The sequence below is a fragment of the Scyliorhinus torazame genome, chromosome 17, assembly GCF_047496885.1.
Source record: "Scyliorhinus torazame isolate Kashiwa2021f chromosome 17, sScyTor2.1, whole genome shotgun sequence".
Classification (NCBI taxonomy): domain Eukaryota; kingdom Metazoa; phylum Chordata; class Chondrichthyes; order Carcharhiniformes; family Scyliorhinidae; genus Scyliorhinus; species Scyliorhinus torazame.
The window spans coordinates 71694642-71718920 of record NC_092723.1 but is presented as its reverse complement, the minus strand read 5'-3'; the positions used below and the strand labels follow the sequence as shown (position 1 = coordinate 71718920).

At 47.1% G+C, this 24279-nt stretch overlaps 1 protein-coding gene across 5 annotated transcripts in view; it reads right to left on the bottom strand.

Annotated features, from left to right (window-relative positions):
* tmem9 (transmembrane protein 9) overlaps positions 1 to 24279 on the bottom strand; it is a 147033-nt gene that overhangs the window by 65250 nt on the left and 57504 nt on the right. For all 5 annotated transcript variants that reach the window (XM_072480618.1, XM_072480620.1, XM_072480619.1 and 2 more), the window contains one exon: positions 20123 to 20254. In XM_072480618.1, coding sequence (XP_072336719.1) covers positions 20123 to 20254 — 132 coding nt within the window. The remainder of the gene's footprint in view (positions 1 to 20122; positions 20255 to 24279) is intronic.

Genomic DNA, 24279 nt, shown 5'->3' with positions numbered 1-24279 from the left:
GTGGCCACACTCGCCACTGGGGCTTCGTAAAGTAGCCTAACCCAACTAATGAACACTTCCCCGAACCCAAACCTCCTCAACACTTCCCAGAGGTACCCCCACTCCACCCTATCAAAGGCCTTCTCCGCGTCCATCGCCGCCACGATCTCCACCTCCCCCTCCACTGTAGGCATCGTGATTACGTTAAGGAGCCTCCGCACATTGGTATTCAGCTGCCTTCCCTTAACAAAACCAGTCTGGTCCTCGTGAATCACCCCCAGGACACAGTCCTCAATTCCGGTAGCCAACACCTTCGCTAACAGCTTCGCGTCCACGTTGAGGAGAGAGATTGGCCAATACGACCCACACTGTAATGGGTCCTTGTCCCGCTTCAAGATCAGCGAGATGAGCACCCTGGACATCGTCGGGGGAAGGGCCCCCCCCTCCCTCGCCTCATTGAAAGTCCTCACTAATAGAGGGCCCAGCAGGTCCATGTACTTCCGGTAAAATTCCACCGGGAACCCATCTGGTCCCGGTGCCTTCCCCGCCTGCATACTCCCCAGCCCCTTAAGTCAGCTCCTCCAGCCCTACCGGTGCCCCAAGCCCAGCCACCTGCTCCTCCTCCAACCTCGGGAACCTCAGTTGATCCAAAAATCAACGCATCCCTATCCTCCTCCGTCGGGGGCTCAGACCTATACAGCCCCTCATAAAAGTCTCTAAAGACCCCATTTATTCCCACCGCTCTCCGCATCGTGTTCCCCCCTTTAACCCTAGCTCCCCCAATCTCCCTCGCTGCCTCCCGCTTCCGAAGCTGGTGTGCCAACATCCGGCTAGCCTCTCCCGTACTCATACACTGTCCCTTGCGCTTTCCTCCACTGCACCTCTGCCTTCTTGGTGGTCAACAGGTCGAACTCGGTCTGGAGGCTCCGTCGCTCCTTGAGTAGTCCCCCCTCGGGGACCTCTGCATACCTCCTATCCACCCTTAAAATCTCCCCCACCAATCTCTCCCTCTCTCTCCTCTCCTTCTTCTCCTTGTGGGCCCTAGTGGAGATTAGCTCTCCCCTAATCACCGCCTTCAGCGCCTCCCAGACCACCCCCACCTGCACCTCCCCATTATCGTTAGCCTCTAGATAGCTTTCAATGCACCCCCGGATCCGCCCGCTCACCTCCTCATCCGCCAGCAAGCCCACATCCAGGCGCCACAGTGGGCGCTGGTCCCTCTCCTCCCCTAGCTGCAGCTCCACCCAATGTGGGGCATGGTTTGAGATGGCTATGGCCAAATACTCTGTGCCCTCCACCCTCGGAATTAGTGCCCTGCTCATAACAAAGAAGTCTATCCGTGAGTAGGCTTTATGGACGTAGGAGAAAAAAGAAAATTCCCTGGCCCCCGGCCTGACAAACCTCCATGGGTCCACTCCTCCCATCTGGTCCATAAACCCCCTCAGCACCTTGGCCGCCGCCGGCCTCTGACCCGTCCTGGACCTGGAGCGGTCCAATGCTGGATCCAGTACTGTGTTGAAGACCCCCCCCCCCCCCCGCATTATCAAGCTCCCTGCCTCCAGGTCCGGAATCCGGCCCAACATGCGGTGCATAAATCCGGCATCGTCACAATTCGGGGTATATACATTCACTAATACCACCCGCACCCCCTGCAGCTTCACATACCTACCTCCATTGTCTGCCACGATGTTCAGCGCCTCAAATGACATCCGCTTCCCCACCAAAATCGCCACCCCTCGATTCTTTGCGTCCAACCCAGAGTGGAAAACCTGCCCTACCCACCCCTTTCTCAGCCTAACCTGATCTGCCACCCTCAAATGCGTCCACTGGAGCATAACCACATCTGCCTTCAGTCCCTTCAGATGCGCGAACACACAGGCCCTCTTGACCGGCCCGTTCAGGCCTCTCACATTCCAAGTTATCAGCCGGATCAGGGGGCTTCCTGCCCCCCCCGCCCTGCCGATTAGCCATCCCCTTTTCTAGGCCAGCCACGTGCCTGTGCCTCCCGCACTCTCCATTCCCCCAGCGGCAGACCCCCGCCCCGACTCTCTCCCCGAGCTCCAGCTCCCCTTTAGCCAATGCAGCAGCAACCCAGTCTCCTCCCCCCCCCCCCCCCCCCAAAAAGCTAGGTTCCCCCCTAGCTGCGTTGCTTCCCCCCATAGCACTCCCGTAAGTCAGCTGACTCCTGCTGACCCCGGCCACTCCCGCCACTCCATCGACCCCCCCAGTGTGGTAGTCTCCCCCCCCTCCCTTCCTGTCCATCAACAGGCGCTCCTCTCCAACACCGCCCTTCACCCCCCCGGCCCTGTCCCCCTCCTTCCCTAGCATGGAAAAAGCCCGCGCTTTCCATCAGACCGGCCCCGCCCTCTCTGGCGCAGTTCCCTTTTGCGGCCTAATCTCAGCTCCCCCATCTCGGGCCTCCCATCTCCCCTCCCCCCAACGGGGCCCCGTCCTTCCAACCACCGACGCCCACACTCTCACAAAACCCCCACTTCGAACCATTTCACCTTACCCCCGCCCAGCACCCAAGGAAACAAAACAGAATAGAACATCCCCCAAAGCACAGTAACGCCCTGCGACCTCCCCCTCACAACCGACTCAGTGTCCAACTTTACGACCTGAATAAAGGTCCACGTCTCCTCCGGCGTCTCAAAGTAATGGTGCCGGTCCTTAAACTGCGACCCACAGTCGCGCCGGCTGCAGCATCCAGAATTTCACCCCCTTCCGATGCAGAACCGCCTTAGCCCGATTGTACCCGGCCCTCTTCTTGGCCACCTCCTCGCTCCAGTCCTGGTATATACGGACCTCTGCATTCTCCCACCTGCTGCTCCACTCCTTTCTTGCCCATCTTAGGACACACTCCATGTCCACCAAGCGGTGGAACCGCACCAATACCGCCCGCGGCGGCTTGTTAAACTTGGGCCTCCTCGCCAGGACTCGGTGGGCCCCATCCAGCTCCAGGGGCCTCGGGAAGGCACCCGCGCCCATCGTGTTCAGCATCGTGACCACATATGCTCCAGCATCCGACCCCTCCACTCCCTCCGAGAGACCCAGAATCCGCAGATTCTTCCTCCTCGACCGATTCTCCATGTCCTCGAACTTCTCCTGCCATTTCATATGCAGCACCTTGTGCGCCTCCACCTTGACCGCCAGGCCCAATATCTCGTCCTCATTCTCCGAGGCCTTCTGCCGCACCTCCCGGATCGCCGCCCCTTGGGCCTTTTGGGTCTCGACCAGCTTGTCGATCGAAGCTTTCATCGGCTCCAGCAGCTCCGCTTTCAATTCCGTGAAGCAGCGCTTGAGAAACTCCTGCTGCTCTTGCGCCCACTGCGTCAACGCTGCCTGGTCTCCACCCGCCGCCATCTTGGCTTTCCTCCCTCGCACTTTTCGCTGCACCAGAATTACTTTTTTCACCACTCCACTCCTGGTCCAATGAATAAAGTAGCAGGGAAATCGTACTGTCACCTTCCCACACTGGGAACCGTCAAACAAATGCCGCCGGGGCCCCTCAAAAGAGCCCAAAAGTCAGTTTCTGGCGGGAGTTGCCGAACGTGTGACTTAGCTCAGCATAGCCGCAACCGGAAGTCCTGGTGGTGTGGTTTTAGTAGTTACTCTAACAGGGCGGGCCTGAGAGAACTGGCAGAGATTGGGGAGCCATCTTGAAAGAGTGCCCTGATCCGGGTCTGAAATAACCCAACCCCAACCAACCACACAAGCATTGGAGTGAACCCCACCCCACAAGGCTGATCGCCCCCCCCACGCAGGCATTGGGGTGACCCCCCCTGCACCACACATATCGGGGCAAATCCCTCCCCATGACACATGCATCGAAGCGAACCCCCATCCCCTACCACACAGGCATTGGGACTGCACCCCTCCACACAGGCATCTGAGCGAGTCCCTCTCCCCTCCCACCACACAGGCATTGGGGCAGCCCCCCATCTCCTCCCCACCATACAGACATCAGAGCGAAACCCCACTCAATTGGGGCGACCGCCCCATCCCCTCGGCATCGGGGTGACCCCCCCATTCCCTCCCCAGCAGACAGGCATTGGAGTGTTCCCCCTTCCTTTCCCCTACCACACATACAATGGGGAGCTCCTCCCTCCCCTCCTCCACCACACAGACATGGGGGCGTCCCCTCCCCTACCACACAGCTATTGGGGTGACCCTCCTCCTCACCCCCAACACACAGGCATTGGAGCGACACTCCCTTTCCCCACCACAGGTATCAGGGGGCCCCCACTCCTCCACCACAAAGGCATCGGATGACCCCCCCATCCCACACCAATGCAGGCATCGGGGTGAATACCCTCCCCCCACCACACAGGCATCAGGGCGACCCCCACCACACAGGCATCGGTGCAAATCCCCTCCCCGCATCACACAGGCATTGGGGTGACCCCCCACCACATCGGGCCAAATCACCTCCCCCATCACACAGGCATCAGGACAACTCTTTCGCCCCCCCACCGCACAGGCATCAGGGCAACCCCCCCCCCACCACATAGGCATCAGGGCAACCCACCCCCACCCCCCCCGCCCCCACACCACACAGGCATCGGGGCAACCCTTTCCCCCCACCACCACACAGGCATCGGGGCGACTCCCCCCGCACCACACAGGCATCGGGGCGACTCCCCCCCGCACCACACAGGCATCAGGACGACTCCCCCCGCACCACACAGGCAACGGGACGACTCCCCCCGCACCACACAGACATTGGGGCGACTCCCCCTGCACCACACAGACATCGGGGCGACTCCCCCCGCACCACACAGGCATCGGGGCGATTCCCCCCGCACCACACAGGCATCGTGGCGACTCCCCCCGCACCACACAGGCTTCGTGGCGACTCCCCCCGCACCACACAGGCATCGGGCGACTCCCCCCGCACCACACAGGCATCGGGGCGACTCCCCCCCGCACCACACAGGCATCAGGACGACTCCCCCCGCACCACACAGGCAACGGGACGACTCCCCCCGCACCACACAGGCATCGGGGCGATTCCCCCCGCACCACACAGGCATCGTGGCGACTCCCCCCGCACCACACAGGCATCGGGGCGACTCCCCCCGCATCACACAGGCATCGGGGCGACTCCCCCCGCACCACACAGGCATCGGGGCGACTCCCCCCGCACCACACAGGCATCGGGGCGACTCCCTCCACACCACACAGGCATCGGGGTGACCTCCCCCACCACACAGGCATCGGGACGACCCCCCACCACCACACTGGTATCAAGGGATCCCACCCCACCACACAGGCATCAGGGCGCCCCCGTTGCACTGACAGTTAACGCAGGCTCAAAATCACCCCCTTCACTTCAAATTAGCGTTTTGGAGGATTCCAGACACGGCAATTGCCCAAAAGAAGTCGAACCTTACTGGGAAATTCCCTAGTAGTCAGTGCGTGGGGAGTTCCAAGGGTTACCTCCAGGGCACGACATTACAGTGAACAGAAGGTCCGGCCAATATATTCTTTGACTCACTGTGAACACAAGGTATATATCTGCCAGCGCATTACATAAGAATTGGCTGCATAAAAGGCATCTGAAGCAACCTGGCAAAATCTACAAAACAATCACTATTCAATCAAAAATACCTGAAGCAGTGCAGCTCAGATTACAGTTCTCCATCTTTGGGAGTGATTGATAATACATTTGATGTCAACCAAAAAAATTAAATCACAGAAGGAAGCAGATCTTGCCTGGCTACATTTGAACAGTTGTGCTGACTAGGCGACCTAGGATTTGGCATACGATACAAACTCCAAATCCACAGCAGCAGCCAGCATTCCCAGATCAGCACTGTGGGATATTCTATTAGCTCCACCTCACCTATTGTAATGCTGCCATAAGGACCCGATGCTTAACAAACTGCATCAACCAAAAGACATTCAGCATTAAACCTTGAAGCTCTAGGCTCAAAGCCCACTTTACATTTGCACTAAATTCTAGCCCAGTCTTGACAGATTTATGCAGACATAATTGCACACATCAGTTGCCCTCAGTTACCTAGGCCTTGTGGACATTCTTCAAATTACCTACAAAATAAACACAGGTAGGCTATTTGACCATTTATGTCATCATAGTCAAGCTAAACCCTGTCCTCAACCAATGTCCACACCTTTCCTCAAGTCTATTGCTGAATTAATGTTTAACTGCAAAAGAAGTTTACAGAAAACGATCGGCAATCCGCAATAAAACACGATTCAACAATAAAAATATTGAACCAACAGTTTACTTGGGTAAAATTAGGTACTTCTATAAATGCCAAGTGATCTTGATTTTCAACTGGTAAAACTGCTGGAGGAACACTTTTCTTTGGCATCATTTGCCTCCTCTGAGACGTCTGACAATCATTCTCAGGCTGGTGTGTGAGTGAATGACTATATGTTCCCACATTTTCAGTTTCTGTATTTATGAATTCCATAGAATGCCATAACCTCTTTTCTGTTAGCATTAGTGCATCATTGTGTTTTGCATTGCTACCTTGCAGCTTCATCAGCTTCAGGAGAAACTTTCCTCCCGAGCTGTGAATGAATCCCGATTGGTAAAGGCTTTCCTACTGACGGTGTATCCATATACTGAAGCACTTAACTCTTCATACATGGCCACAATACCCTCACTGCTCCTACCTTCCCTGTCCTTTCTGATTAACAATGCATTGGGAATATTACTCAGTGCATGGTACTGATCCCAGAGGATTTCCCTTGAGTTTTCTGGTGTGATAAATGAGGATCTTTTGTTGTAGGTTTACTTTTCTCCAATATTTAAATATTACCATTGGCTGCAAATAGGCAACTAGTTTAGCGGAACTCTTTTTAGAAAGCAGGTTAAAATCCATAGGATTTCGTTACATTCACAACAAACCCCGAAAAATAGGGCAATGATCAAAGAGCAACTGCAAAGAAAAACTGACCAGTAAGACATTAAACCTTGGCTGTAAGGGCAACTCAAATCCCCTCAGACAAAGGCAAACTGCCAGACAGATTCAGATCTCCGCCCAGCACTCAAAGGATTAATTCACATCTATAGTAGGAACGCAACTGCACAACTGAAAACAAGCATACTTCCTCCAAGCTGACAGCTTGAGCTTTACTCAAGCAAACACAGCAGACTCAACGAAACACAACTAATCCTAAATTGAAAGATACCAAGGGAAAGCAAAATGGCAAAACACCAAATACTCAGCAATTGTTCATTTCAGAGTATAAAGCTACACATCCACACACAAAGGTACTTCGGCCTTGAATCACTCCTCATGTAATACAGAAAAGCTGATATTAGCTAGCACTATCAGAGATCATGTCCCGCAGTTGCAACAGCCTGCTGTCAAACGGTGTTAGAGCCATGACTGCCCTCCGAGCAAGGGGAAAAGATACACAAGAGGGCACGATGTTTTGATACATCTCACAGACACCCATACACTGGAATCCGGGCACAGTACAGCTTGGTTTGAAATGGTCATATACGGCTTGAATGTCAAGTTTTCGATATCTCCCACCACCACCCATTATTGGACTGCTACAGTTTCTGTACATTAAAACTACGTTTGGGGTTAAGATGTATATGATGCGCCAGACTGTGTAAAGCTGGAAGGTAGTAATATTTGATTATGCTGACACTTTTGTATAGATTTGAAAGTGTAATTGCGACATCATTGAGGATTTACTGTAAATATAATTTTTGTTTGCAAATCCTTTTTCAATTAATTCACAGGGTGTGGGCTTTGCTAGCAACGCGTTTCCATGCATACTTGCTCTTTTCTTGAATCATTGCTTCCCACAGTGCAGTTAAGGAGGGAGCTCCAGGATTTTTACTTGATGAAGGAACAGTGATATATTTCCAAGTCAGGATGGTGTGTGAACTGGAGGAAAATTTGAAAGTGATGGTGCTCCCACGCACTCACTACTTGTGCATCTCCTTCTAGGTGGGAGAAGTCACGGTTTTGAGAGTTGCTATTGAAGAAGTCTTGGCGAGTTGCTGCAATGCAACGTGAACATCACAAATCATAGCCACATTGCTCAGGGATGTGGTGCCCATCAAGAGGCTGTTTTGCTCTGGGTTGAGTTGTGCTCCTCGAGTGTTGCTGGAAATGCCCGCGTCCCACCCCAGGCAAGTAGAAAGTATTTAATCACACTCACATCACAATCACATCAGAGATAGTGGCAAGGTTTTGGGGTGTCATGAGGTGAGTGAGTCACTGAAAAATCCAGCAAAGGGCTTTTCACTTGTAGCAAGTGTGTGTGGCTGGATCCAGTTAAATTTCTGGCTATTATGAGAACTCCCAGAATGCTGATGGTGGCGGATTTGATGATGGTAATACCATTGGATGCCAAGAAGAGGTGGTTAGACTCTTTCTGTCTGGTGATGGTCATTGGCTGGCACTTGTGTGGGATGATTGCTACCAGCCACTTACCAGTCCAAGCACTGATGTGGTCCAGGCTTGCTGCATGCAAGTGTGGAGTGTTTTGTTATATGAATTATGAATGGAACCAAACATCCCTATTTCTGATCCTAAGATACAGGAAGTGTAATTGATGAAACAGCTGAAGATGGTTGAACCCAAGTTACTTTTCAAAGGGTTCCTGCAGCCATGCCCTGGGCTGTTTGGTCTCAGCAAATACAGGAATCTTCCTCTGTGCTAGGTATGACTCCAGCCAGTGCAAATGTTTCCCCCGATATCTATTAACTTCAGTTTTACTAGAGCATCTTGGTACTGCACTCAGAACTATGCTTCCCTGATGTCAACAGCATTCACTCTCACCTCATCACTGAAATTCAGACCTTCTGTCCATGTTGGACCAAGGCTGTAACAACTGAAGCTGAGTGGTCCTGGCAGAAACCAAACTGAGCATCTTTGGTGGGTTAAGTGCCTGATGCCACTGCTGACAACCCCCTTCATTTCTTTCATAGAACCATAGAATCCCTACAGTGCAGAAGGAGGCCATTCATCCCATCAAATCTGCACTGAATTTTTGAACGATGACACTGCCAAGGCCCACTCCCCTGTCCTAGTCCTGCAACCATACCCTAAGAGGCAATTTAGCATAGCCAATCTATCTATGCCTGCACACGTATTGACTGTGGGAGGAAACCGGAGTGCCAGGAGGAAATCCACGCAGACACAGGGAGAAAGTGCAAACTCCACATAGACAGTTACCCAAGGTCAGAATCAAACCCGGGTCCCTGGCGCTGTGAGGCAGCAGTGCTAATCCTTGTGACTGAGACTAGGCTGATAAAGTAGTAATTGGACAGATTGGATTTGTCCTGCTTTTTGTCAACAGGCATACCTGGGCAATTTTCCATATTGTCAAGTAGATGCCAGGTTGTAACTGTACTGGAACAGCTTGGCTAAAGGTGCTGCTAGTTCAGGAGAACAAATCTTCAGCATTGCAGCGAGACATTGTCAAGGCCCATAGCCATTACAGCATCCAGTGGGCCCACTGGTACAGTTTCTTGAAATCACATTGAGTGTATCGAATTGGTTGAAAACGGAGACATCTGTAATGGTAGGGTTATCTGAAGGAGGCAGAGATGGATCATCCATTTAACACATGCTGCTGAAGCGGATTGTGAACACTTCTACCTTTTCTTTTGCACTCACATGCTGATCTATACTATCATTCAGGATGCAGCCTCTTCTCCCTGTTAGTTGTGTAATTAGTTACCATCATTCAAAACCAGATTTGGCATGACTGCAGAACTTTGAGCTAATCAGTGGGTTGTGGGATCACTTGGCTCTATGTGGTATGCTGCTTCTACTGTTTAGCATGCACGTAGCTCTGTGTTGTAACTTTACTGGTAGTTCAGGTAAACCTGGTGCTGCACCTGGCATAGTCTCCCACACTCCTCGTTGAACTAAAGTTGGTTTGCTTTGCTTGTTGGTAATGATAGTATGACGGATCTCCTGGGCAATGAGGTTACAGTCTGTAGCAGGATACAATTCTGCTGGACTAATGGCAAATAGCGCCTCACAAATTCCCAGTTTTGACCTGCTAGATTTATTATGAATCAATCCCCATTTACCATGGTGGTGCCATATGACACGAAGGAGGGTACCCCAGTATGAAGATGGGACTTATTTCCACAAAGGTGGTATGGTGGTCACTCCTAACATCTGTCATAGACAAATACATCTGCATTCCAAATCAGAACAAAGAACAAAGGCAGCTATTCCCTTCAGGACTCAGCCAGCTTGGCAAGTAGTGGTGCTACAGAGACTCTATTGGTGATGGACATTGAAGTCCTTGATCTAGATTGAGTACATTGTGCCTTGTGCATCAGTGCGTAATCCATGGGTGTTCAACATGAAGGAGTACTAATTCATCAGCTGAAGGAAGTGGTATGTCGTGACGAGTAGGAGGTTTCCTTGCCTGTGTTTGATCCAATGACATGAGACTTCATTGGGTTCAGAATTAATGCTGCGTACCCAATGCCACTCTCTGTATACCACTGTGGCACTGTCACCTCAGGTTCATTTGCCAAGCCAGTGGGATAGAACATGCACAAAGATGGTGATGCAGGAGTCTGGAACACTGGCTCCAAGGTATAACTAAGAGTCTGTTACTTGACCAGACTGTGGGACAGGTGTGCCAATTCTGGCATAATGCTCCAGATGTTACTGAGGAGGATCCTGCAGGATTGATTGGTCTGGGTGTGCCTTTGGTATTTTCTTGGCCTAGCTTAATGTTGCGCGCTCCGTCTGGTTTTACTCTTTCGGTAGCGGTTTAATACAGCTGAGTGGCTTGCTCGGCCATTTCAGAGTGCATTTAAGAGTCAATCTCATTGCTGTGTGTTTGGAGTCACACATAGGCCATACCAGGTAAGGATGGCAGATTTCCTTCCCAAAACATATTATTAATAAATTATTATATCAAATAATTCTATACAAGGCTCCATGATATACTGCAGCAGTTAAAACCACATATGTTAACAGGATGTGGGGCCATCTGGCCTATTGTGTCTATGCTAGAGCAATCCAAAACTAATCTCAACGCATTGCTCACCCCTCATTTCCTTGCATCCTCTTCAAATGTTATTCCAATTTTCCCAGAACATTTCCATTGATTTCTGCCTCAACCATTCTGCCAGCTGACTAAATGGCGGAACAGAAATTTTGGATTATATTTTTCTTTCATTGATCAGCATAGATTATAGAAACACTGGCCATGATTTGTCTCGTGACTGGATTCAGGCATCTACGGGATGAACACCATGCAAACTCATCTAACTGTTACAGAGCACATCATTATCTGCATCAAACAACTGCTAGAATTTAACAATCTAATTATTTTGGAAGTGCAATCACTATTGCCACATTGGCAAAAACAGTAGTCAATCACAAAAATTCCTGTCCCATATCCAGCAAATGAAGGAATGCTGGTTTTTGGTGGACTATTACCAGGAAACAGGCAGAATCCCTGCTCTTCTTTCTATAGGGGTTAGCAATATTTTACATACATTTGGCAGGCAGACAGATCTCGGTTTAACACTACACCTGGAAGACAGCATTTTAGACAACGCAATGTGTCTCAGTGCTGAAGATTATGTATGGACTGTTATAGTGGGGCTCAAGTGGGGGGGGGGGGGGGCACTGGCGCAGTGGTGTTGTCACTGGACTAGTAATTCAGAGGCCTAGGGTAATGCTCTGGGGTCAAATCTCACCATGGTAGATGGTTTAATTTGAATTAAATAAAAATGTGGAATTAAAAGTCTAATGATGACCATGAAACCACTGCCAATTGTCGTAAAAACCCATCTGGTTAACTAACATCCTTCAAGAAAGAAAATCTGTCGTCCTTACCTGGTCTGGCCTACATGTGATTCCAGACCCCATAGCGATGTGGTTGACTCTTAACTGTCCCCCACTGAAACGGCCTAGCAAGCCTCTCAGCTCACGGCAATTAGGGACGGGCAACAAATGCTAGTCCAGCCAGTGAATAAAAAAAGTTGTTTTGACTCAGGCAACAGTGCTACTTACTGTGCAAATATTTCCAAGGCAACTTGCAGACACTCAACTTGCTCTTAGCATCAATAAGTACCCAGGTGTTTTAAGTATGACCGTCCATCCAGCTGAAAGTAACATTTCTGAGTGCTGGTTGAACACAGCTCAAAGTATAGCAACAATTGGCCTTTTCCACTTACACATCTTACATAGAACATAAGAGTGCAGAAGGAGGCCATTCGGCCCATCGAGTCTGCACCGACCCATTTAAGCCCTCACTTCCCCCCTATCCCCGTAACCCAATAACCTCTCCTGACCTTTTTGGTCACATGGTCTTTTCAATCCCTGGGGCCAGGACACTGCGACCACCAAGAAATGCTTGAATGTTTTAACAGAAGCAAGTAGGGTATTTTGATTTCCTGAATACGTTCTAGAGACCTACACGCTCCTGTGCTAATCGTCATACCCTCAGTTAACTCATGAGAGTCCTGTTTAATACATTAAATGGAGACGCAAACATTAAAAAAAACTTGTTTAAATAGGAGGTTAAAACATAGCCCATCTTGCTGCAGGGATGGGACAGAAGGCAAAGTTCCTCATCTGCCAGCCTGTCTAGCTCTCTCGATAGAGCATGAGACTCGTAATCTCAGGGTCATGGGTTCGAGCCCCACGTTGGATGCCATTGTTGGGGGCAGCAAGGTGACACAAGCAATTCCTGCCTTGGGTCGCTGTCTGTGTGGAGTTTGTACTTTCTCCCCTTGTCTGTATGGGTTTCCTCGGAGTGCTTCAGTTTCCTCCCACAGTCCAAAGGTGCGCGGGTTAGGTAGATTGGCCATGTTAAATTGCCCCTTGGTGTCCCAAGGATGTGCAGGTTAGGTTATGGGGTTTAGAGGATATGGCATGACCTAAACTTGGGATCTTTCTGGTCTGTATGGACTTGCCCACTACAGTAAAGAGATCAGGCATAGGCTTCTTTATGTTCAATCAGACACATCACAGGTGGATGGAAATTAGTTTAGTTTTAGTTGCTCACGATCCTGAACTTCAAAAAGTACAAGTTTCGGATTTCAGATGCTACCCAACATTGTGGGACAGCCACAGAAGCAGTATTTTGCGACAACATTTGTCCAGAGATTGCCTTTAATTACAGACGGAGATAGGTTTTTACTGCTGAAAATGATACCCTGAAGTGTCTGACCATGCGTCGCTCATCGACAATCGACCAGCCTAACACTGTCATTTCTTACCCCATAATAAGCACTTGTATCATTTTTCATTTCCTCTCGCTATCATCAGACCACCAACATTGGCTCTCATCAGCCCTCACACAGACTGGCATGAATTAATTTCACCCAACCTGGTATTTGAAGCATCACTACACTGTAAACAAAGCAGGAAATGACTGCAATAAATCTATTAAAACAGGAGTGGCAGGAAGTGTGGTAAGCTTCTTTAAGTTGTTTGATCTTAAATACACGTTTTATTTTTAGATTACACAGGTAATTTTAAAAGCTAAAACCACTAAACGGGGAAATTCACAAAGTCAAACTCAGTTGGAGATTAAACGTATCTTCCCCACAATGAAATAACAAAAAGGTGACAACACGCAACAAAAATAATGCCAAAAGCAAAGGTTTGAGACAATGGCCTCAGTGACTGCAAAATCAATCAGAAAGTAGAAAACATGAGCATTAGTGCTGCATTGGAATATATTAAATGTCAATTTCCTGAATGAACCTGGAGGCCACAACCTTCTGATCTAGGGAAAAAGTGTTGCCAACTGAACTTAAATCATATCTGGCAGGTGCCCATGTTTTTACAATGGGGGGAAGCTCCAACCCATCATTGTAATGTAAATCAGATTTTGTATTTAGACTTATTCCTGCCAATCCTACATATTTTCTTCCCTCAGTCACAGAGCTGAAACAGGGAGACAGTCTAAGCCATAAGCTTAGACATGCAATCTTTTTCTAAAAATGTCACATATGCAGATTGCATGTTAATTGCGTTTGATTGCATGAAGGTGGTGAACCTTAAAATGGAATTCACTTGGGCTCCTATAAATAGGAACTGAATAAGAACAGGGCTTGAGTTTAGGAGGTGCATATTTCTAATGTGCACCTGTGCGAATGAAGGATGAACTCCTGTTTTATCCTCCACTAGAGAGCTTTCTGGATAATAACAATGAATGTGACTGTTCCAATGTTGCCACATCCAATGTCTATTCTCAGGTAGCCAGAGAAGGTGCCAGTGAAGGGCCTTTGCTCAAAATTACTCCAGGAATGGCATTGATGCTTGGTAGAAATTCCAGGTTTTTGAGGAAGTAGCTGGAAAACACGAAGAGGTTAGGATGGAATACAACTTGCAGAAGTTAGTGTTTCCTTGACATTACCGCTGTCCTCTTTTTTGGGTGTCAGAGATCATGGGTCTGGATGAGGCAGGGGAAAAAAGATCCCTCTTCTCCCTACTACTGTATGGTTTCAAGCAACATTTCTAGGTGGAGAGCAGCTTGTTTTTCTTTGGGATTTGTTCATGGGATGGGCCAGCACATATTGCCCATCCCTAATTTCCCTTCAACTGAGTGGTTTGCTAGGCCATTTCAGAGGGCATTTAGAATCAATCGGATTGCTGTGGGTCTGGAGTCATATGTAGGCCAGACCAGGTAAGGATGGTAGACATCCTTCTCTAAAGGGCATTCGTGAACCAGATGGATTTTTGCGACAAAACAACAATGGTTTCATGGTCATCATTAGGCTTTTAATTCAGGATTTTTATTGAATTCCCATTTCACCACCTGCCGTGGTGGGATTTTAACTCAAGTCCCCAGAGTATTGCCTTGGGTCTCTGGATTAATAGTTCAGTGACAATACAACTGCGCCACTGCCTCAATCCTCTCCTTCCAATAATGCCACCCTCCTACCACACATATTGGAAGCTGACATGGTATCTCCTCTTTCTCTTCATCCTTCTGGTGACAGTGAAGTTATTTTAAAAAATTTTTTAATATAATATATTTTATTCACATTTTTCGGCCGAATAAAACAATACAAAGGTTTTCCCTTTTTTACAACAATAACACAATATAAATAGCAGTGACCGTTTTAACAAGTAAATAAATAATATATAAACTAAATGGCAACCGCCATAACAAAAATAATAACTCTCCAGATAATATAATCAAACAATCCAATATACATAACCAAGTACTAGTATCTGTACAAAAAACCACCCCCGAGGACCCACCCGTGCCCTCCCCCCTGGGTTGCTGCTGTTACCTTCCCATTTCCTTTATCGTTCTGCGAGGTAGTCAATGAACGGTTGCCACCGCCTGGTGAACCCTTGGGCCGAACCCCTTAGCGCGAACTTTATCCGTTCTAGCTTTATAAACCCTGCCATGTCATTTATCCAGGTCTAAGCCCGGGGGTTTGGCTTCCTTCCACATAAGCAATATCCTTCGCCGGGCTACTAGAGACGCAAAGGCCAAAACATCAGCCTCTCTCGCCTCCTGCACTCCCGGCTCTTCTGCAACCCCAAATATAGCCAACCCCCAGCCTGGCTCGACCCGGGCCCCCACCACCTTCGAAAGCACCTTTGCCACCCCCACCCAGAACCCCTGCAGTGCCGGGCATGACCAAAACATGTGGGTGTGGTTTGCTGGGCTTCTCGAGAATCTCCCACACATATCCTCTACCCCGAAAAATTTACTGAGCCTTGCTCCGGTCATATGTGCCCTGTGCAGAACCTTGAATTGTATCAGGCTTAGCCTGGCGCACGAGGACGACGAGTTTACCCTACGTAGGGCATCAGCCCACAGCCCCTCCTCAATCTCTTCCCCCAGTTCTTCTTCCCATTTTCCTTTCAGCTCATCCACCATGATCTCCCCCTCGTCCCTCATTTCCCTGTATATATCCGACACCCTACCATCCCCCACCCATGTTCCTGAGATCACTATCTTGAATCTCCTGCGTTGGGAGCTGCGGGAATTCCCTCACCTGTTGCCTCACAAAAGCCCTCAGTTGCACGTACCGAAATGCATTCCCTTGGGGCAACCCATATTTTTCCGTCAGCGCTCCCAGACTCGCAAACGTCCCGTCTACGAACAGATCTCTCAGTTGCACAATCCCAGCTCTCTGCCATGCTCCAAATCCCCCATCTATTCTCCCCGGGACAAACTTATGATTATTTCTTATCGGGGACCGCACCGAGGCTCCAGTCATTCCCCTATGCCGTCTCCACTGCCCCCAAATTTTCAGTGTTGCCACCACTGGACTTGTGGTGTATTTCTTCGGGGAGAACAGCAACGGCGCCATCGCCAGGGCTTGTAGGCTGGTTCCTTTGCAGGACGCCATCTCCAATCTCTTCCACGCCGCTCCCTCCCCTTCTCCCATCCACTTACACACCATTGAGATATTGGCGGCCCAGTAGTATTCACTTAGGCTCGGTAGTGCCAGTCCCCCCCTATCCCTGCTTCGCTGCAGGAACCCCCTCCTTACTCTCGGGGTCTTCCCAGCCCACACAAAACTCATGACACTTTTCTCGATTTTGACAGTGAAGTTATTAACCATACTGCTTCTCTACTGTTGCTGACATGACCATTCCATTCACAGCTCAGGGATCTGGTACAGAAATCCCAATTTCTACAACATACATGCATGTGTAGTTTCCAGTTGGGGTTGCCAGGCAGCAAGAAGCAAAAAATATGTCTTACTTGTTGCTCTTCAACCCTGAAGCATTGTGGTCATTTGCAGTTCCTCAACTGTTTCCCTAGTCAACTGATCACAGGCCCAAATCAAACAATGGACCTTCCTGGATTGTGCAGTGTATTACTCACTCGGCCATCAATTAGTCTATGTATAGATTTCTTGTGGTCACAGTATAGAATTCAATAGACCAATTCACCAGTGTTGCCACAAGTGGGATACACAACTTTTGAAAGGTACTGCAATACAGCCACTGACTTGGGACTTTAGATGCTGCCTGCGATAGTGATTAATAATATTATATTTGAGAGTGAGGTACTGAGTAATGTTACACTCTCAGTTCATATTATAACTGGATGGGACCGTAATTCTTTTAAAAAAAAACTATATACAATGTGGAGGAACAGAGTCACAGGGTCGGTAACTAATTTTAACAACAAGGGATAAACATTTGTTAAACATGAGAAGTTGGATTATTATACAATACTCCTTCACTTCTCCCATTGCTTAACAAATACACAGAGATTTAAAGATTAATATGGATTACAAAGCACACCTTAAACTACAATGTCCTCATTAACATAAACAGTCCCTTTTCAACACAGAATTTACAGTGCAGAAGGAGATCATTCAGCCCATCGTGTCTGCACCGGCTCTTGGAAAGAGCACCCTACCCAAGCCCACACCTCCACCCTATCCCCACAACCCAGTAACCCGACCCAACACGAAGGGCAATTTTTGGACACCAAGGGCAATTTAGCATGGCAAATCCACCTAACCTGCACATCTTTGGACTGTGGGAGGAAACCGGAGCACCCGGAGGAAACCCACGCGCACACAGGGAGAACTTGCAGACTCCGCACAGTGACCCAAACCGGGAATCGAACCTGGGACCCTGGAGCTGTGAAGCAATTGTGCTATCCACAATGCTATCCACATATTTGACTGTGGTCAAATACACACTCTGTTCTGATCCCAAGTTAGTGAATTTCTCATCAGAATTCTCCAGATGCTGATCACTTCAGTGTTTCCAAACTCCACTCCCAAAAACAAGCTTTAAAATTTTCTCTCATAATAACACTTTCCCAAAGCAGTTTGTATTCGTAATCCAGTCCAGGTTTTACAAATGACTCTTTTAACCCAAGCTTCCATTCTATTTTAACAGCAAATTCAGTCCTGGATTTTACACCAACCCCTTTTAGGATTTCCATGTCTTGACAACTGTACAAGCTTTTCACAATTAATTTAACGCTCAATTCCCAGACTATCTTAAAATGACATCAAACGTTTCATCTATCTTGGAAGTCTGCTGTCCTATTTTCAATCTCGTTACTGCAATTGTCTCTAACTCAACACTTTTTTTTTACTCTTCCTTGAATTCTTCAGTACAGTACCTTTGTCTCTGTTATCTTAACTTCAGGTGTCTTAAACGTTCTTTCCCTGGTTATCTGCATTTCATTTTGTTTCTTAGGAAGCTTATATCTTTGTAGCTCTCCTGTCCTGCCCAGCTTCTCTTGGCAGAGGTGAGAGCTGTTCACTCCCCAGTGTCCTGTCTCCAATTTCCCACAAATTCAGCTAAAACTTAAAAGCTTCTCTACCTAACAAGGCCCCAGTTGCTAAGCACACCCACATGCTCATGCCTTTTATGTAGTCTCCACACTGTAGCCCTCTCCAAACATAGTAGAAACACAGCTGGAACTTAATCAACCACCACACATACAAACACTTTGCCCAGCATAAATCTAACTATGGGTTTTACCCTTCCAGGCACAGAAATATTAAATAAACCCACTTAAAACTATATTATTTCTAATATTTACCAAAATAAATACAAATCCCGTAAAACTAGTTGTTTTCCAAACAGTAATTAACATTACATTGGAGAGCGATGTCCTGAGTGATTAATGATAATATTACAACGGTTAGTAATATAGCAATTGGTGATAATATCGCATTGGAGGTGAATGTGCATGCATCGTAAAGCAAGAGTGTAACCTCTGGAGACAAATACTCCATCATTCTGGTTGTATATTCATGTCATGTCTTCACACTCCTAAATCCTTTTCCAAGTCTCTCTCATCCAAATCAATTCACTGCTGTTGTATGCACATATCAATGCTCATTCTTATTTGTCTGAACAAGGGGAATGCTAAGCTATTAAGAGATTGTTAAGAGAGATAGCAACAATAGTCCAATACACACTCAGCTCTGGACTGTGTTCATTATATCCCCATCCTTACACTACATCTCTCACAAATGTTCAGTTTCTCATTTTGTACTCCAGCTAAGACATATTTCCATGTTCAATGTGAATTTCTGCACCTTTCGGTTCACGTCAAATCCTTCGTATGGAAGAAATGTTGCTAAATTATCTTTGTTATAGGCAGTGTCACTATCTGTTTAATCTGTAACAGTTGCAAAGTCAATCAGGAGTAACGAAGGACAGGTTGAAAAGTCCAAATGAAAAAATATATCATATTCTCTGTTAAAGAGGGTAACCTCTTACTAACACAGAGTATAACAATAAATTGAGTTTGCAAATCAAAGCCTGTAATGCAAAGTACCTGAAGGGGGTGTCCAGCGATGAGACCTCTTAAAACTGAATAGCGAGGATGCCACGATAGTTTTACATAAATTTGTTTATTAAGGATTGAGATTAATTATAGAAAGTGTACTGGGTAATCATTATTCACCATAAAACCTGAATTTTAGGACATAGCAGTGATAATCATGTAAACTCTGGCTACCAGCAGTGGCCACAATGCATGATGGGATTTAGCCTAGCTAAGTTGCCCATGTTTTTGAGACACACGAGATGTGTGGTCAGCAGATTACATGGTAAACAAGTTTTATCAGTGGCCCCCAATATCCTCTGAAACAATCCATGAAGTGAAGAGAAAGCCACCTCTGATATCCTGGCCCTCTGAAACAATCCATGGAATAAAGAGGATGCCAGTTCTGCCATCCTGTCTCTAATGAACAATGGGTTCACAGGATGTTAGGATGGGGAAAACAACTTAAAATGGACATAACACCTTTGGTAAACAACAGGTGACAGGATGAGGCTAAATTATGGGTTGATCGCAATTTATTGGATAAGTTTGAACACGACAGCTTCAGGGATTGGATCGAGTCCAACTGGGGTGGGCTGTTGATTTTTGGAAATTGTATAATTGATGTGTTTTTATCAGAATTCAGCAAATCGATCTTGGCATTATCCAGGTCCATCTCTCGTGTACACGAAACCAAGCTTGGGATAATATAAAGCCGTCTTGTCCAAGATTGTTGCGTGTCTACACTGATTATTAAGCTAAGGCCTAACAATGAGGGCAAACCCCATGTTAAGGCTGGCTCAGTACTCGGGCTTTGGAAAACCCTACAGTACCCACATCTGGTACATATTCATCATGAAAAGGTGAACAATCTGCAAATTTGTAGCTATCCCCATTAATAAATTAATTTAGAAGTATCATTCACTTCCCTTACCTCAGTGTCTTCCTCATTGTGCAGAGGCTGAATGTATGAATCCTGCTTTCGGATAAGTGGGTCCACTATCATCAGGAATGCCATGTACACCAGCAGAGCTCCAACGACAGTCAGGTAAATGATGATTGTTACCTGTCAAATAAAGATTTAAAAAGAATAAACGTTATCTGTGATTGTTCATAAGCATCGATCTCACATTTACTTTCTTTCCCATTACTGCCTTTGATATAAATGGACTTCTTTAAACAAGAAATGTTGCATGATCAACTTCAACTTTAATCGCCCATAGTTAATATGGTGAGTCAATCTGGAATTTTCAAAAGCAATCTTCAGGGTGAAGGCAGCAGTGTTCTGGAGTGCTATTAATATATCACACAGCACTAATATGCAAGACTGCATCCGTGATCCTCAAAACGAATGAACTGGATGTTTTTTTCCTCCCTACTTTTTCTCAACAAGTGTTGACAATCCAACTGACCATTACGCATGTAATGCCTTAATAGTGAGCATAGGTAGGTTATTCAACTGCAGGAAGTATCATGGCCAAGGTTGTGCCCTCTCTTCACTTGATTCCCATACAGACAATTCCAGCAAAGGTAGGTTCTGCTTTCGATGTAAAACTCAGCAAACTCAGTAACTGGGCTGAAGTTTTAACCTATGATATCCCTGATTTTTTATGATCGAGTTAATTTAACATTTTTTCCCCCAGTTTGTCTTCACTCACCAAACAAAATGGCAGGAATAGCAAACAAGAGCTGCAAGAGTAGTCCAGGATTATCCTCCTTGGGAGCATGGAATGTTATACAGATATTTGATAAGAATCATAGAATTTACAGTGCAGAAGGTACTGTATGGGAATCAAGTGAATTACAGCGCAGAAGGTACTGTATGGGAATCAAGTGAATTACAGTGCAGAAGGTACTGTATGGGAATTTACAGTGCAGAATTGTCTGTATGGGAATCAAGTGAAGAGGTACTGAAAATTGTGAATGGAATTTGTTGAGAGTAGAGAGAATTTTTTTCCACTGGCAGATGGGTCAGTAATAAAGGATACAGCTTTCAGATAACTGTCAAAAGTGACGGTGGGGAGAATTAAATTTTTTTTAATGCACCCAGTTATGGGGAACTGGAATGCACTGTCTCAAAATAGAGGTGGAAGAAGTTGAATAGTATTTTTCAAAATTGGACATGCAGCCAACTCCTGTCGTTTGTGACCCCCTCCAACACCAATTTGTCTACCTACATAATCGTGGCCCTAAAACTTCAATCAACCGCGATTTAAAATGTTAATCCATCACCTTTACCACGTTCGTCCCATGTAGAAAACACGCACTGATAATGTGCTGACTCTGCAGATGAGCAAGATTGCCATTCACAATTTCACACTTAGACCATACAATATAGGAGCAGAATTCGGCCACTTGGCCCATCGGGTGATAAGTTTCTCATCCCCATTCTCCTGCCATGTCCCTGTAACCCCTGATCCCCATATTAATCAAGAAACTATCATCTCTTGTCAAGACACTCACTAACTTAGCCTCCACAGCCTTCTGCGGCAAGTTCTGAGTTCCACAGATTCACCACCCTCTAGCTGAAGAAATTCCTCCATCTAATTTGTAAAACATCATCCCTTCAGTCTGAGGCTGGGACCGCAGATTCTAGTCTTTCTTACTAGTGGAAACATCTTCTCCACGTCCACTCTATCTCAGCCTCAGTATTCTGTAAGTTTTTTTCTAAATTCCATCAAGTACAAACCCAGAGTCCTCAACCACTCCTCATATGACAAGCCCTTCATTCCCGGGATCATTCTTGTGAACCTCCTCTGGATCCCATCCAAGGCCAGCACATCCTTCTTTAGTTACAGGGCCCCAAACTGCTCACAATATTCAAAATGGGGTCTGACCAGAGCCGTATACAGCCTCAGAAATACATCCCTGCTCTTGTATTCTAGCCCTCTCGAAACGAACGCTAACATTGCAGTTGCCTTCTGAACTGCCAACTGAACCTGCATGTCAACCTTAAGAGAATCCTGAACTAGGACGCCCAAGTCCCTTTGCACTTCAAAGTTCCGTAGCGTTTACCCATTTAGAAAATAGTCCAAGCCTCTATTCTTCCTACCAAAGGCATAACCTCACTTTTCCACATTGTATTCCATCTGCCACTTCTTTGCCCAGTCTCTTCGCCTGTCCAAGTCCTTCTGCAGCCCCCCCGCCGCTTCCTCAACATTCCCTGTCCCTCTACATATCGTTGCATCATCTGCAAGCTCAGCAGCAATGCCCTCATTTCCTTCTTACAGATCGTTAACGTATATCGTGAATAGATGTGGTCCCAACATTGACCTCTGTGGAACACCACTAGTCACCAGCTGCCATCCTGAAAAAGATTATTTTATCCCCACTCTCTGCCTTCTGCCAGTCGGCCAATCCTCTATCCATGCCAGTACCTTGCATCTAACACCATGAGCTCTTACCTTATTTAGCAGCCTTCTGTACGGCATCTCGTCAAAGGCCTTCTGGAAATCCAAATAGATCACGTACTGGCTCTTCTTTGACTAACTTTCTTGTTACCTCCTCAAAGAATCCTAACAGATTTGTTATGCATGACCTCCCCTTGACAAAGGCGTGTTGACTCATTCCTATTTTACCATGCACTTCCAAGTACTCCACATTCTCATCCTTAATAACGGACTCCAAAATCTTACCAATGACCGAAGTCAGGCTAACCGGCCTATCATTTCCCATCTTCTGCTTCCTCCCTTATTAAACAGGGATGATATATTAGCCATTTTCCAGTCCTCTTGGACCCTCCCCGACTCCAGTGATTCCTGAAAGATCACAACCAATGCCTCCACAATGTCCTCAGCTATCTCCTTCAGAACCCTGGGGTGTAGTCCATCCGGGTGATTTATCCACCTTCAGACATTTCAGCTTCCCCAGCATCCTCTCCTTAGTGATGAACACTACACTCACCCTCTGCCCCCTGACTCCAAGTTCTGGTATGCCATTGGTGTCTTCCACTGTGAATACTGTTGCAAGGTACCTATTCAGTTCATCTACCATTTCTTTGTTCCTCATTACTACTTCACCAGCCTCATTTTCCTGTGGTCCAATGTCCATTCTTGTCTCTCTCTTGCCTTTTATATATTGGAAAAATCTCTTGCAATCTTCTTTTATATTACTAGCTAGCTTACACTCATAAATCATCTTCTTCCCTCATTGAATTTTTAGTTGTCCTCTGCTTGCTTTTAAAGGCTTCCCAATCCTCTGGCTTCCCACTAATCCTCGTCACACTATGCTTTTCTTTTTCTTCTATGCTGTCCCTGACTTCACTTGCCAGCCATGGTAGCCTAGTCCTCCCCTTAGCATGTTTCCTCCTCCTTGGGTTGAATTGCTGTTGTGTCTCCTGAACAACGCCCAAAACTCTTGCCACTGCTGTTCAACCATCATCCTTGCTAGGCTTCCCTTCCAATCAAATCTGGCTAGCACCTCCCTCATGACTTTGTAGTTACCTTTATTCAATTGTAATACCGTCACATCTGATTCCAGCTTCTCCTTCAAACTGCAGGGTGAATTCTATCATATTGTGGTCACTGCCCCCTAAGGGTTCCTTCACCTTACGTTCCCTAATCAAGTCTGCCTCATTACACTTTATCAAATCCAGAATTGCCTGTTCCCTAGTGGGCTCGACCACAAGCTGCTCCAAAAAAACATCTCTTAGACATTCCACAAATTCCTTTTCTTGGGATCCGCGATTAATCCCGATTTTCCCAGACCCCCTACACACTAAAGTCCCCCATTTTTATTGTAATATTGCCTTTCTTATATGTATTTTCTATCTCCTGATTTATTTTCTGCCCCACATCCTGATTACTGTTAGGGGGCCTGTACATAACTCCCAACAGGGTCTTTTTTTCCCTTTGCAATTCCTCAACTCTACCCACACAGATTTTACACCTTCCGACCCTATATCACTTGTTGCTATAGGTTTAATTTCATTTCTCACTTACAAGGCAACCCCATCCCCTCTGTCCGTCCTTTCAATACAACACTTATTCGATACGACACATATCCTTGGATATTTAGATCCCAGCCCTGATCCCCTTGCAGCCACATCTCTGTGATGCCCACAGCATCATACCCACCAACTTCAAGGTGTGC